This window comes from Camelina sativa, chromosome 5 (genome assembly GCF_030686135.1).
Source record: "Camelina sativa cultivar CO46 ecotype springtype chromosome 5, ASM3068613v1".
Classification (NCBI taxonomy): domain Eukaryota; kingdom Viridiplantae; phylum Streptophyta; class Magnoliopsida; order Brassicales; family Brassicaceae; genus Camelina; species Camelina sativa.
In genome coordinates, this window is record NC_141884.1 from 1,565,029 (window position 1) to 1,581,166 (window position 16,138).

The 16,138-nt window shown below is 33.8% G+C and overlaps 2 protein-coding genes across 5 annotated transcripts; one reads left to right on the forward strand and one right to left on the reverse strand.

The window, feature by feature from the left end:
* The first annotated feature begins 19 nt into the window (after nucleotides 1-19).
* Nucleotides 20-6,160, forward strand: LOC104784836 (E3 ubiquitin-protein ligase BRE1-like 1). Of its 4 annotated transcripts, none has more exons than XM_010509924.3 (19): nucleotides 20-598; nucleotides 999-1,160; nucleotides 1,314-1,392; nucleotides 1,491-1,718; nucleotides 1,820-1,981; nucleotides 2,274-2,467; nucleotides 2,546-2,629; nucleotides 2,758-2,877; nucleotides 2,974-3,160; nucleotides 3,250-3,410; nucleotides 3,522-3,593; nucleotides 3,835-3,911; nucleotides 4,286-4,480; nucleotides 4,621-4,693; nucleotides 4,786-4,872; nucleotides 5,096-5,233; nucleotides 5,315-5,517; nucleotides 5,603-5,768; nucleotides 5,859-6,160. In XM_010509924.3, the coding sequence occupies exons 1-19, from the start codon at nucleotides 482-484 to the stop codon at nucleotides 5,988-5,990; spliced, it is 2,637 nt and encodes an 878-aa protein (XP_010508226.2). In that variant the 5' UTR covers nucleotides 20-481; the 3' UTR covers nucleotides 5,991-6,160. The 4 variants fall into 4 exon arrangements, 1 of the variants encoding a protein (XP_010508226.2); XR_015598202.1 differs by having other exon boundaries at nucleotides 57-598; nucleotides 3,254-3,410; XR_015598201.1 differs by having other exon boundaries at nucleotides 63-598; nucleotides 4,769-4,872.
* A 5,248-nt stretch (nucleotides 6,161-11,408) lies between these two features.
* LOC104784837 (ethylene-responsive transcription factor ERF034) lies at nucleotides 11,409-12,685 on the reverse strand. Its single transcript, XM_010509925.3, has one exon. It carries the CDS (start codon nucleotides 12,522-12,524, stop codon nucleotides 11,667-11,669), a length of 858 nt encoding a protein of 285 aa, XP_010508227.2. The 5' UTR covers nucleotides 12,525-12,685; the 3' UTR covers nucleotides 11,409-11,666.
* Nucleotides 12,686-16,138: the final 3,453 nt, after the last annotated feature.

Sequence of the window (16,138 nt, forward strand, 5' to 3'; positions counted from 1 at the left end):
CCGAAATTACCCTCCAGATGTTAACAAAATTACGCCATCGTACCCGAACTCGAATTAACTTCAACTCTTTTCCTGTCTCTCTCACTCTTTGTTTATTTTTCTCTGAGTGCTGTGTGTTCGCAAGAGAGAGTGCTTTGGGTGGGACTTAACCGTTTTGTGACATCTTACGAGGATCAGACACGGTCTCTGTGTGTTTGAGATAGGATTAGAGAGTGTCTTCGAATTGGAAGACCGGTGAGATTGAGATTAGGGTTTCTTTGTAATTCCGGGTGGGGAAGCTTACGGGAGCAATTGAATTACCTCGGTTGAAGCAATCACGTAGCTTAGATCGTTTTAGGGTTTTCTCATTGGGTGAAAGTTTCCAATTTTTTTTGGGGTTTTTTAATTAGACTTGTTTTGATATCCGAGCTTCCTCTCAACTCAATCTGATGATGATGTGAGAGAAGCTTAATCCTGTTGGCGATTCTAGGGTTTTTTTTGAATGGCGAGCACAGGTGAGCCGGACCGTAAAAGGCGTCACTTTAGCTCGATATCACCCACAGAAGCGGCTGCCGCCGTCAAGAAACAGCCTTTCTTTTGGCCCTCCTCCGAAGACAAGGTCCTTTCTCTTCCCCTTGTGCATGTCCTTTACATCTATGTCCCTCTGTTCTCTAACTTATCCAATCAAATTAGATTTCTAGCTATCAGATTCATATACCGTTTTTAGCATTGAATGTCTTTGTCCTAGTTGTTGCTGTTTTATGAATTTGTTTTTAACTTCATTGTCGTCTGATTCGTTATTGCTTTGAAGATATTAACTCTGAGTTTACTCGATTCATCAATTCTTTAACTTTCCAACATCTTAGACCATGCCTCGAATTTGCTGTCTATAACAAATTTATGGATTTGTAAAGCAGTATATGCTGTTTTGCTATTTCAGTTGAACTTATCACTGTTGCCGGTTTGTAATAGAGAGATTCTGGCTCTCACTTTAAGGGTTTTGTTTTCGTTTGATACAGCTTGATACTGCCGTTCTCCAGTTCCAGAATCTGAAGCTGTCACAAAAGTTAGAGGCTCAGCAGGCCGAGTGTTCTATTCTTGAAGATAAGCTTTCTCAGGTCAAGGAAAAACAACTACCATACGGTTCGAGTTTGAAGACTGTCCATAAGTCTTGGGAAAAGGTAACATTGAATTTGCTTTAAATTTCTCTCCTCCTACCCGCAATGCCATTAAAAACTTAAAGAAAATCTTAAAGAAGTAAGAAGAAGTGATTACCAATTTCAGTTGCTATTCTGGTCTTTTTCTAAGAGATCTAATTAGTGCTTTTGTAGCAGCTTACAGCTGCAGTGGAATCATGCTCCGTTCGTGTGAGTGATTCAAGCAGCGGAGCTCATAGGTTTGTAAACAAGGAGGGTATGAACAGCTTTGCCCACCTCTTATTCGTTTTGTTAGTGCTAAGATCTATTCTTATATGTTACAAATATGACTTGCAACTTAAATTTGCTTCACAGATGGGTCGTCTCTGGCCGTGAAAGACGATTTCATCAACCGGCTACTCGAGACTGGTGCGACTGAGAGCTCCTCATCTAATATCTGCTCGAATGGGATTGAAGAAAGTAAAGTGAATACGTCAAGCCAGTTGACGCAAACCTTGTATAACCTTGTAGCCGTGACTGATGATTTGAGGTGTCTGAAGGATGAATTATATCCCTCAGCTCTCAGAACTGGTCTTGATAAAGGTATGCATGCGTCTACTGCAATTGATTGTCAGCTCTTTTAATGGCCTTTATAACATATTTGTATTAACCCATGTCTGATATGGAATTGCTTTCGTTTATAGATTTGTGCGGACAGCAAGCGCTGAATGAATTGGAACCAGAAATTAAAAGTGTCAGGGTGGATCTAGATGATGTGCTTGTGAAGTTCAGATCACTTTCTAGAGAATTGCAGAGTCATCGTGATGCTGATGCTAAAGTCAGAGTAGACCTCAAACGAATTAGAGGTAGCTACTTTGTCTCTTCTCATTTGAATATTTACTATTACTACTTGGTAGAGCCAGCCGTTAACAAGATATGTAGTTGTGGTCTTGTAGAAGATGTACTCGATAGTGAAGTAGTGAACTAATTATATAAACCCTTCTGAGACATAAGTTTCTTATCTTTATTTGATACCATTTGGGATACCCATGTTTATATATTTCGATACATTCTAGTAGATTAAAAGAGCTGGTAATTCTTTGAAATTGACAACGGGACGTATGAACTGACATTATCCTTTATTTGATCTTATCGAAGGGGAGCTAGAGGATGAGGTCGTGGAGCTTCAACAGTGTAATGGTGACTTGTCAGCATTGAGAGCAGAAAGGGATGCAACAGCAGGGGCGTTTTTCCCAGTGTTGAGCCTTGGAAATAAGCTTGCTACCAGCGATAGGGAAAGGGATAAACAAAGGGATCTGCAAGACATGGAAACAGTTCTGAAGGAGTTAACGGTATATTTGTTTTTCTGGTTTTGTGTTTTCATTGGTAATGATTTGAATTTTGGTTTGATAGCAGGCTGGATTTTGTAGGTCCTGGCTTCAGGCAGGCTACAAGAGCTAAAAGATCTTCATGAGGAGAGGACAAAAATGCTTGAAAAAATGAGTAATTTACAGGTCAGTGTATGATCCAGTTGCGGTATTTACTTATACTAGTTTATTTCTGCAAGAGTTTTGATGTATGAAAACTTGTGGAATGTAGCTTCTTCCTATTGCTAAAACTGATATAAGAGTTTTTCTAACAGAACAAGTCAAAGTCTGTGAGGTGCATCTCATCTTCTCAAGCCTGCCTTTCTTTGAAAGACCAGCTTGAAAAATCCAAGGCAGCAGTTTTCCAGTCTATGGCTTTACTTGAGAAACTGCAGGTTATATCTGGATTACGATTTTCATTTTGTACCTATCTTCATAATATTTATGTTGTATATTTGGTTGTGAAGCTTTCCTCCATTCGAAAATTTCAGGTTGAAAAAGATAGTATAGTCTGGAGGGAAAGGGAGATGAATATAAAAAATGAACTAGTTGATGTTTCTAGAAAGACTTCTGCTGTTACTGATTCTAAAATGGCCACTTTAGATGTGGAGATACAGAAACAACTGGATGAAAAAAATCGAATCAAGACTAGGCTGGGAAATATAACAAGAGAGCGAGGTCACAAATTGATTACTTTGACTTCTAATTCTGTGTGTCACACGCGCCCCTGTTTCACTTGGAGTCTGATTAAGTGATTCATGTGTCAGGTAGAAAAGAAATCTTTGCAGATATGAAGGCATTAATTTCTTCATTCCCAGAAGAAATGAGTTCCATGCGAAGTCAGTTAGACAATTATAAAGAGACTGCTGGAGGTATTCATTCTCTGCGGGCTGATGTCCAGTCCCTCTCTGGGGTTCTATGTAGAAAGGTGGGCAACAATTTTAATCAGTGTTTTGACCCAAAAATATGCTGAACAGTGAATGATGTATGCTGTTACAGTTTATGTTTTTCTTACTTAATAAGCCTAATTGGTGAACAGACAAGAGAGTGTGAAGCATTGCATTTGAGATCAGCTGATTATGCTTCTCAGCTAGGTGACCTGAATGCTACGGTATGATGCATTATATTTTACCTTTTTCATTGTACTGCCCATCTCTTATGTGTTGACGGTATTGATATCGGTTATCGTTATTTGCATTATGTCAAACTTGTTTAAAATACATTTCTTGGATAAAGAATTGGAAAAAGACATTTAGCAAAGTAAAATTTGTTAAATTTTGTAGTAGTTTTTGGTTGGCAAAGAGGCAGTTGTTATGTTGTTTACTTTCAAGTAATATGAGTCTGTCATGCAGGTTCGTGATTTGAAGAACAGTCATGAGGAGTTGAAGTTGTTTCTGGAGATGTATAAACGTGAGTCCACTGATACGAGGTAAGCACAACTATATGTAACAAATCCAGTGGTCGCTATCCACGATTTTAATTGTTAGAGAAAAGTTTTCTTACATTCCCCTGCGTTGTGGCCATATATGTAGTATAATAGTGTTATCAATCTTGCCTTTAGACCGAACTATCCAATCTTGGTGAAAATTTGCTGCTAACTTTTCTTGCGTTCTGAAGAAACTTATGTTCACTTTGCTAATTTATTCTTCGCAAATATCTTATCCATTTTTACACTTTCATCAGATGAAATTCTCTTTTGGATGTTAGTATATTTTTATATATTCGTATCTTGGCTGAACACACGTTATTGTTATGCGCTTGGTGCATTGCCCTAAGTATCACTGGGATATTGTGCTGTGGCAGGGACATAGCTGAAGCTAAGGAACGGGAGTATAGGGCTTGGGCTCATGTTCAAAGTTTAAAATCCTCCCTTGATGAGCAAAATTTGGAGTTGCGCGTTAAGGCAGCAAATGAAGCGGAGGCAGTTTCCCAACAAATGTTGGCTGCTGCCGAAGCTGAGATTGCTGATTTAAGGCAGAAGATGGATGATTGTAAACGGTAAATAATTCAAACTCGTTTCATGCTGCATATACACTCTCCTCTGCTATTCAGAAGACATTGCATGTTCTGCGGATTGATCTTCCATAGGAATTCTTTGAGACCGTTTTCTTGACAGGGATAGGTCTTGTTTGTTTCAGGGATGTCGCAAAGCATTCTGATATCTTGAAGTCTAAACATGAAGAACATGGAACATACCTTTCTGAAATACAGGTTTGCTTATGAAATTTCTTGTTTCTTTGTTTATAACATATTTTAAAAACCTTGATGTTGGGTATCGATTTACAGTAACTATCTTCTTTTAGACAATCGGAAGTGCCTACGAAGACATTGTACCACAAAACCAACAGCTTTTGATTCAAGTTACAGAGAGAGATGACTATAACATCAAGGTGTTTATTCCAAACTCTTCTTGTTCCTCTAAAACTTTACACTTACACGTATATCTACTAGTGTTACAATAAGTTGGAGATTGATGGATTGTGTTAATGGCATGGGCCAATTTCTGTTGGTATACCTTATATGTTATGCAAGAATATCATGAAATAAGGATGGTTTGTTACTTGGATCCGACTATGAGATGTAATTTTTTATGCTCGCCCATTGTTGTTTCAGCTTTTCTTGGAAGGCATAACTTCAAGGCAGATGCAAGATATGCTGCTTATTGATAAATATATTATGGATAAGGATATACAGCAAGGCAGTGCATCTGCTAGTTTCTTATCCAAGAAATCCGCAAGAATTGAAGATCAGGTATATCTGTGTGTACCTGTATACACAAATTGTAAGACTCCTTATTATAAGACTTTGACATGAAGTTGCCTTTTCTTGCAGTTGAGGTTCTGCACAGATCAGTTTCAGAAACTAGCGGAAGATAGATATCAAAAGTCTGTTACTCATGAAAATCTGCAAAAGAAACGTGCAGACATTGGGAATGGCTTGGAACAAGCTAGGTCAAGGCTGGAGGAGTCACATTCTAAAGTTGAGAAAAGTCGGGTGGATTATGGGGCATTGGAGCTGGAACTTGAAATTGAAAGGTAAATCAAGTGTTCCCTCCCACTTATCCGTTATAAAACAGTTGTTGGTGATGAGCAGCTTATCATTATCTTCTGCATATGTCAGGTTTAATAAAAGAAGGATAGAGGAGGAAATGGAAATCGCCAAAAAGAAAGTTTCTCGTCTTCGATCTCTCATAGAAGGATCATCGGCCATTCAAAAGCTCCGACAAGAACTCGGTGAATTCAAAGAAATTCTAAAGTGTAAGGCCTGCAACGATCGCCCAAAAGAGGTAAGGGGACTCACTGCTCTCCATTGTTTAGATTTCAGCAAGATGCATGATGTGCTGATTGGTTTTGGTATTTTGTGCTTAATAAACTAGGTGGTGATCACGAAATGCTACCACTTGTTTTGCAACCCATGTGTGCAAAAGCTCACAGGAACTCGACAGAAAAAGTGTCCGACATGCTCAGCCAGTTTTGGACCGAATGATATTAAACCTATCTACATCTGACTGAACCAAAACGCTGTGAGCATAGATGTATGACGATACTGTGAAACCACAGGGACTTCTTTTCATATAGATAAAACATTAGATCTCTCTGTAAGTAATACTCTCGTTTTTGTATTGAGAAAGATCATGAAGAATAATGGGATATGGCAAATCAGAGTTTTTGAAGATAACATTGTGGGATTTTGATCATGTGATAGAGAAATAGGTAAGAATCTTAACACTCTTTTAGGGTTTATGTCTTGGTGATGATGATCCTTCCTTTTTCGTTTGTAATTTGGAACATGGTTTCCGCAATTGATTTTTAAATACTCCTTTTTTCCCCTTAGTATTATCCAAACGTGTGTTATGATGTTCTACGATTTCTCAATTCACACAGCATGATGTGGCAAAAATCTTGGCTGTATATAGATCAACAATTAATACAAAATGTTGAAAACATATAGTGAAGTGTGTTGGAAGCGCCCGCATACTCTAGTGATCTACTACTCTACTACATTTATACAAAAGAATAGACTTGAATCATTTCATTCATTGTCGATTTTACATAAAAGAAAAAAGACTACACAAAATTCTTACTAAGAAAAAAGACTATTAAGAGCATCATAAATTCTTTAAACTTTTTAAACCAACACTTAAATCTGGAATGGTATTTTCTTTTCACTGTTTTTTTCTTTCTTTCTTGTTGTCGTAAGACATGATCATTGGTATTGCCGCACATGTTCTTTTTCTCTTTTCCTTCCTTTAAAAAATGGCTGAGAGGTGAAAAAAGAAAGAGTTAATTTATTTGAAACATATGCTCTTAATTATTTTCTTCTCATTATTCTACTACTGCTTTCAGTTTGGTCTTTCTAATTGCTTGCTTTTTCTTTTTTAAGCCACTTTATTCCCAAAGATAAAGATCACATGTTTTAGCTCCATTCTGGTTCTATCTCTCGATCTATATATACATACATATATGTATCACTATTCACTAATCAGATTTTTAAAAGTCTCAAGTGCTGAAAGGTAGAAATATGGTTGCGTCACGAACAAGATAATTAATTATAGCAATATAAAGACAAGGAAAAAAACGTTTTCATACAAGGGAACTCCCGACTAGATAAACAATGTATAAGAAAAATAAAGGAGTTATGTTCTTTTATTTTGTGTGTGTTTAGAATATGTTTCTCTTGTGTGTGTTAAAAAAGGCTGAAAATAAAAAGTAAAACAAATTCTTAATAATACGTGTATATACATGAACAAAGTAGGAATGTAAGTCTGAGGATAATTAATTCGTGTTTCAAATGTAAATGTGATTTTCCACACGTATAGAAAATATATTAGGATTTTCCATTAGATATAATGAGTACAGCTCGGTATATTTGATTCTTAGTCCATAAATTATACTAGTATTTAAAAACGGAAAACATTGTTTTAAAGCCAACATGTATTTTTTACAATATGTTTTCGTAACATATATGTAAATTATATACATCAGAGTTTTTTTTATGTAAAAGTGTAATAAGAGTAAGAAAATAAGATTAAATCAACAAGAATGAAAATAAGGTTACAGAAAATAAGTGAGAGAGAGACTGTGTCAAGTGTCAACCTGCATTTCTCTTTTTAAAGCATATTATTGACGAAAGAGGAAAACAATCATACACTTAGTATCTAATGACTTTTCCCTAAAGCACTCAATTTTCTTTAATCATGTTTTTTATATACAACAAGTAAAAATGTTTAGATCTTATAATCTTATCATACTAGTTGACTCCAAATTAACATTGATATCACCATTACCAAGATTATTCACGAGACAAGATCTGTTTCAGATCAAATAATTGTAAATAAGTTTCTTTTCTATTTTCTACAATTTATTAATTAATCAAGGGGAATTAAGCTGATCAGATTTATTGCTCTAACAAAATGTGCGAATATGAGAGACTTGTACTAGTTATTTGCTCTCTCTTGCTACATTGGGTTCTCGTTATTTTTCAAAACTAGATGGCATATTAGTAGTTTTAATTTACACATTAATAGTAATTGGAGTAATCGTACCGTCCAATAATACCGAACCATTATATATAGTGTATATTGGACTAGACTAATTATTATTTGAATGTGACAAAGGCTTTTATATTTACTTCTATACTTTTGATTTTTGAATTTGCCAAAGATTTTTTATATATCAAAAACACGTTCAGTACAAAATAATCTTAGAAGTCGTATTCGATCTAAATTTGTCAAAGCTTTTTATTCAAAAACATTATTTACACAACCTGCATTTGTCTAATTTTTAAATATCCATGACACTAATTTTATAAATGCATATTCTTTCAAAATGTATCATTGTATTGTATAAGATATTACATAACTTAAAAGTTTATATGGATTGATGCAATTTTGAAGTTGTGTATAAGAGAGTCCACAAGCTCTCCTATTTAGGTATTGACCAAGGAATCGACGAAGGTGCGGAAGAAGATGAACCTCTCGAATAAGTCACCACCACTCTGATCCACGCCACTAGTCCTTCGATGAATAGATTTTTCTCTATTCCATTATTTGTTAAATACATTGTTTTATCTATTTTCAATGTAAAAATCTTGCCAATGTTTAAATCTTGTAATCTTATTGTCGACTCCAAATTACATTGATATCACCATTACCAAGATTATTAACGAGACAAGATCGGTTTCAGATCAAATAATTGTAAATAAATTTGCATTATATTTTCTTCAATTACTTAATTATTAATAAACGGGGATTAAGCTGATCCTAGAGACCTAGACCCGTCTTTTTCTTTTAATTTAATAATCATTAATTGGGTATATCTTGTAACTATAATCTAAACTAACAAATCAGATTCATTGCTCTTACAATATGTACAAATCAGAGACTCGAAGTAGTTAATATATTCCAGATCATTTGCTTTCTCTTGGTACATAGGGTTCTCATTAGTTTTCAAAAATTAATAGATGATATTAGTAATTTTACACATAAATAATAGTAAAAAAAAACGAAACAGAAATAATAGAGTAGTCGTAGCGTCCAATAATACAGAACCATAATATATATTGGACTTAACTAATTAATAGTCTGTACACATAGTTAGGTTTGCATGCCACAAGATGCCAAACAACAAATTCACCCTCTTGTAATTTGTCAGTCAGAGTATCGTCCAAACGATCCAGATACACCCTCTTCTTTATTCATACGGAAGTATTCTACATATATATTGTCACTTCTATAATTTTATTGTCACCATTTGATATATTGTATCTTACAGAAACTAGACTTAATATTCGTCAATTAATTCTTAAATATTTGTATATACGTGTGGTTAGAAACGTTTACTAGCTTCAGTTTTTTTGCTCTGACTGTGTATATAATTTAATACATTATATTATATGCTTCATATATATATAACCAAAGTCTTTTACATATAAAATATACATAATCCAATAACAATCAGAAATATCCAAACAAGAGACACAGATGGTAGATTAGGAATTGTGGAAGTTCGTTACCTAACGAGTAACGTGTATATATGTATAGAAGTACACGATATAGATAATAATAATAATTCATAGTACTTAAATACTCCCTCCATTTTTTTGTAAATTGATTTTTTAGAAGTTATTCAGACATATCAAATAATATTTAATGTTAACTTTTTCTAATCAATTACACCACAAAAACAACACCTCATTTAAATTTTTGTTATTATTTTTATACAATTCAAACCTTAAAATCATGAGACAGTATGCATGTGTTGTAATTGTCTACTTAGAAGTATAGACTATAGAGCATATAACCATTCAAACCTTAAAATCATGAGAAAAATAGAAAATTAACCCAAGATTTAATTATTATTACTATGTATTGAGATAATGATAGTGAGCTCACTTGTACACCCACTATGTTTCTATTTAATGACCTGTCTCCAACTATCCCTATGTCTCACCAAATCAGTATATATATACATCATACATGTATATTCGAATATTATTACGATTGTCAAGGGGCAATTATAAATTTAACCTTTCTTCACATTCGATATGAAAGGATGAATTCTAAAAAATTTCCCACTAAATCAAAAGTATACGACTTAATCGGAATTTGACTGTGGACGATAAATTAATTTCTGAAAACCCATGTATAACGACGAGGTTGATGTGGAGTTAGTTTATTGTTTAGTAACTTATCTATGAGGAAATCGTTTCATGTACGTAGTGGGGTTTCACTTATTTTGCCATTTACTGTTATATGTTATGACAAAAAAAAGTATTGTCAAATAAAAAAATATTTTATATATAACAAAAGTTATATTTGTCACTCTCAAATCTAAGGGTCCAATATGTTTGGGAATCAATAACAATGTCAATAACAGTCTTAAATTGCCACATAGTGGTGAACAAAGTAAGGTGTTGGCCAAAAGCAATCACCTTATTACAGTTTATATTCTTTCACTTTTGACAAATATTAAAGAAGTGGACAAACAAACAAAAGTAAAAACACTATAAAAATAAATTAAAGAAAATGTAAAAAATCTTATATACTAGAAAAGATTTAAAGACATCATCACCATGTGACTCATGTTATTTTCCAACACCTAGAATATGTTTTTAAACAATAAATAATTTATCAAAAGTTTGTCCTCTTCACTGTCAATTTTCACAATCATCATCTCATCAAAACCTCACACACTATATATGACATATTAATCCGAAAAGAAAAAGTTAGTTATAAAAACTAGCTAGGCCAAGAACGTGGATTACGTGTTACTGCGTTAATCATTAGTGAAACCCTTTACAAATATGCTTGTTAAATGTTGTTGGTAATAAGTGAACAATATAATGATCTTTGTCAACAAGTGAACTGTTACATAAGTATATATTAAAAAAATTACAAAAGTAAATGTATATTTTGTTAAAATGAATCAATTCCTCGTTTACTACTCCATTCGATTAGATTAGATAACTAGAGAAAAGGACTGTATCGTCATGTATTTTGTGAAACAAGTATAAGAACGAAATTGTAACTACGTATGGATGATAAACTTTTAAATGGTATTTCCTCCATTTCAAAATATAGGATGTTTTAACTAAAACACGCAGATTAAAAAGTATTTACTTTTAACAAGTTCAACCAATCAGAAACAATACTAAAATAATCTTAAAGTTGCATTGAAACTTGAAAACATCTTATATTATGAAACAAAAAATTTCACTAAAACATCTTACATTTTGAAATGGATGGAGTATATAACAACAAACATACATGACATTTATATTACACAAATTAAAACTCTGAGAAAAAACGGAAAATGTCCAAATTCTAGCCATTACTATAAGACTGTATAGAAGAGAAGAATATAATATTTTGACCGAGTGTTAAACAAACAATTGGGTTTTATTACAATTTTTGTTCTTTGATTCATTTTTCGTAGACTAAATTATAGTAACATTAATCTGCAACTTCTTAACATCCTCTCTCGTCACATTTATATTACACAAACACACTTTTTTTTCTAGAAAATCAAAACGAACCCGTTTCTTTACAAAAAACAATATCAATCAAGCTGGGAAAAAAAATCAAACTTAAAAATAGAGAAATTGAGAAAGAAGAAGAAAATGGTGTGAACTAATCAAAGTGTTAGCGATGATGGAGCCTCTCGAAAAGGGTAATTTATTTTAGTCATTCAGACAGAAAAAACGGCTCTTCAAGCCGAAACCCAGCATCGGCTCCACAGAGTTGCCACGTGGACGAGTAATAGCAAAACGCATCGTTTCGTATCATCATCTCATTCTCATCGGTAAACAAATCCGGCAAATCAAAAAGCTTCTCTTCGTCATTGTATTTGTCCGTACACGAAGACGTCGTTGAAGCACAAGAAGCTTCCGAAGACTCTTGACTATGTGTCGTCGTCGTCGTCGTGGTGGTGCTTGTGTCGGAAGAAACCACAGTCGCGGCTCGACTCGGCTCGGCTTCAGCTAATTCAGCTACTTCCTCCACATCATTGACCGGATCTTGCCAATTGACGGCGGCTAGAGAGGCGGCGGCTTGAATGTCTTTAGGAGAATTTGTGACTGGACGAGGAAGCTCGCCGGATAGCTCGGGAAAATTGAGGTAAGCCGTTGTACCTTTAATGGCTAAAGCGGCTACGTCGTGAGCTCGAGCTGCCATCTCAGCCGTTGGATAAGTGCCGAGCCAGATTCTTGATTTCTTCCTCGGCTCTCTAATCTCCGACACCCATTTCCCCCAACTCCTCATCCTTACTCCTCTATACGTCGGATGCTTATCTCCGCCGTTGATCTTTCGCTTCTTTCCTCCGGTTTGATGATCATCGTCTTCAACCGAGGCTAATGATCTTCGAGATGCTTTTCTTGTAGAGTTGTCTTCCTCATGGTGAGGGAAGTTAGATGATGATGAAGAAGAAGATGATGTTGTAGGTGAAGAGGACAATGAGGCCGTGGCTGAGACGGTGGAGGAGGAGGAGACAAAGGTTACTTGAGAAACACTACTACTCTTCTCTATGTTGATTTGTCTTTCCATTGTAAATGAGAGCTTTAGAGAGAGATGGATGGTTGCACAAAAATAGATGTGAAGTGGGCTGTATTAATATTCCTCCACAATCTCTCTTTTATTTTTTTTTGGCTTTTCTATATAATAAGGAAAAAGAAAGAAAAATTAATATGTATAAATAAAATGTTATTTTTTTTCAGTATAATAAATAATAAATCGAAGGAGGCAGTATGGATTGGGGTCCATGGAACAAAAAAGATATTATTGAGATTCACAGTTTTAGCGAACCAGTTTTGTTCCATGTGAAAATTAATAGTATACATACGACGACATGGTTTTTATTTATTTTTCTTACAGACAGGAAAAAAAAAGGAAAAACAAATTATTATGTATTTTTTTAATTAGAAACAAAGGAACAAAAAATTAATTCGCATGGCAGTCGTTGAATTATTATTATTATTATTTATTTTTTTTTAAAAAAATTCACGTCGTCTAATATGGCCCGACCCTCGTGCATGTGCGTCACCTCTCAACACATGAATTTCCCCATCTTCCCACTTTTATTTCGTCCAAACAAAATTGTGGTTAGTGTCACGTCGTCATATATTGAAAATTTAGGACCTATTCTTTTCTATTTCTCGTAGACTTTTATTTTTTTCGCAAATATGTTTGATTGGTAAAATTAAGAAATAGAGTACGACGGCAAAGACTCGGATGTAACCCCGTACAAGAGTGTTGTCTCGACATTTTCATTGACATATATTTTTTTTTTTAATTTATATACTATATATCACTTAAATTAATTATGTAATTTTGTGATTAATGTAAAATTTGATTAAGCTGTAGCTAGTACTTTTTTCCTGCTCAAATTTAGAAGCAGATACAGATTATACAAAAATAACTCTTACTTGATGGATCGATATAACAATATACTCCAAAGAAAAACTTGTTTTGTGCGGTACGTAGTAGGTTTTGAGTAAATGAAAGACTTGTTAGGTCTTTTTTAAGAGTAATTAAAGAACGTACTTTTTCCGAGTAAATAATCCTAAAAGTACGACTTACGATAGTAGTAATTAATTTATGTCCGAATAATCCAATTTTATGTCTGCTATCAGTGCCCGATGTATTTGATTACACGTGCCGATAATAAGTAGAGTACGATTAGTAAAATCAAACACAAGATTCATACCTCCTTGACCAAGGCATTAAGCCATCTCTTTCAATTAGTTTTCATAATTAAATGTCATTAAGCTTTTTGGTTCCTTCTCGAGAGGAAATATAAAGGCATGGGAAGCATAATTGAGATGGCTGTCCACGTCATAAGATTTTTAATTAATACGAATGGGTCGAGGGTATTAAATTCTGATTAAATATAATACGTACGCGTACCATATCAAATTTATGTGAACGAATATGTATTGAACTAAGTGTATATACATGTTGGAGTATATTAATGTAACACACTAACACTGTTAGTACGTCATATTCGATTCGGCGACATCATTATTTAATTACGAAACCACTTTATTTTCGTATTTATTATATATGGTCATTGGCCACCACAATAAATAGAAAACACTCCTTCAATCAATTTGTTAAAAAAAAATTCCCCAGCTGTGATTATACAAGAATCATCGAACAACGAACGACATTATTCACACGTATATGTATACTGTATACATATACACATGCAGACATAGATTCTCTACTATGTATGTACTCAAAGTTATGATATATACATGGAGCTAGTAGCTTAGTACTGTCCACTTCAGGAAAGTGTGGCTATTGTTTATTTAGAATCTTTTCAGTTGATCGAGGAATATTGACCCCATTAGCTCACACTGATCTGCAGGTTCTCATTTGTTCTATTTATATAGTCCAATTTTATTTTATTTTATACGACATTATTATACATCCGAATCCGATCCTTCATGATTATAAATTAACATTACGGTGTGTAATAGCTGCGATGATGGTACGTAGTAGTAAAATCATGAAATGATGAACATCGTACATGTTGAAAAACGTTTTTATATGGTAGGTACGTAAATAGTAGTAGAATAATGAAAATGAAAATGAAAATGAAAATGATGACAATAGTACTGCAGGTGAATAACGTCAAAATATTAGCTCTAGTTAGAAATTGACACAAGTTGATTGTTGTAGAAAAACCAGAATATTCATAGTTGATCAATGATTTATGTTAATATTCGTATTTGATCCTAGCATTTTGGGCATTAGCTGGAAATTTCCAAGTATCTATATATTCAAAACGAAGACCGACTTTTATATCGTATATAGACGATTAGTTCCTAAAACTGTTGAGTGTTGATAACGTGTGTGTATTTTTTATTTTTCCCCATAAGAGATTAATTGGTAAGAGAAATAATTTAGGAATTCAAAGTATCGCTCAGTATGAACTGAAATGTTAAGACTTATATACATATAGTCGGTGTGTGTTTGAAATAAATTAGGAAATTCGGTATATTTCTATATATATAGTTTGAAAATATACGATGGTAGGTTTGTAGGTTTGAAATAAATTAGGAAAATTTGTATATTTCTATATATATAGTTTGGAAATATACGACGGTAGGTTTGAAATAAATAAAATAAGAAACACAATGTTAACTGTGATTGAGCTTGATAGATTAAAAGAAAGAAAAAGAATAATACTTTTCTACACATATACAATTGTAAGTTGTAATTATGCAGATAGATACAAAATAAAAGTCTAAAACTATAAAGAAACGGCGAGCAGAGGTTGTGGGAAAAATCTGCGAGCAAAATACGATGATTGATGCGAGATTTGATAATTTTTTTAGTATAAGTCAATGGGCACACATGGATGGCGCACATGCCACTCGTTTTTAATTTGTACAAAATTAAAATATCAAAATTTCGTTATGAGTTTTCGACAAAGAAAAAAAAAACATTTTGTGAAAAGGAAAACGCTCATCCACTAAATATCATTTACCATTCGGAGCCTTGAGAATCAACATGCCACCAAAACATGTAGTAAAGAAAGTTCCAATTAAATTGTCGCCATCTGGTTGATAATAAAATGATCAACGGTGGAGGTCAGATCTCAAACCAGGTAAGGGTGTTTATTTATAGAACCTTCTAAGATACTGACAGTCACATTAGATAAAAGGTAAAATTTTCTGAATGTAACCACACGGTAAGGGAAAAAAGTGGTCCTAGCTAGATCGTCAATCTAAATGCATTCTATTCCGTGGATAAAAATGATTTGTGTATTCTTTTTCATATATTGAAACTATATACATATTGGATTGTAAATATTATAGCAACGTACACATATATTAAAGTACGAATATGTGCATATAATGCATCGCTACGTATCAAAGGGGTAAGCGGGGGAGGGGTTCAGAAACTTAAATATGATGTTCCCTCTCACTCTTATGTTCATTCAATTCTCTGTTTCCCTCAAAAAGAGGTAACCATTCTAATATTATAAATAAAATAAAATAAATTGGAGTTTTTTTTTCATTAGGCGATGGACAAGAGTCATGAGAGACTTATTGCTTTTCTCGTCAATCCAGCTAGTATTTATTTTATTTTAAAAATTAAAGATTACTAGTAGTATTCAGATTGTAATAAACATTCCGTGTGCAAGTAGTTTC

Bases quoted from the DNA above. Each gene is read 5' to 3' on its own strand.
- LOC104784836 (XM_010509924.3), top strand. From the start codon at position 482: ATGGCGAGCACAGGTGAGCCGGACCGTAAAAGGCGTCACTTTAGCTCG. The intron at 4,873-5,095 runs GTGTTTATTCCA...TTGTTGTTTCAG, and splicing joins GAGATGACTATAACATCAAG to CTTTTCTTGGAAGGCATAAC. The intron at 5,234-5,314 runs GTATATCTGTGT...CTTTTCTTGCAG, and splicing joins CCGCAAGAATTGAAGATCAG to TTGAGGTTCTGCACAGATCA.
- LOC104784837 (XM_010509925.3), bottom strand. From the start codon at position 12,524: ATGGAAAGACAAATCAACATAGAGAAGAGTAGTAGTGTTTCTCAAGTA.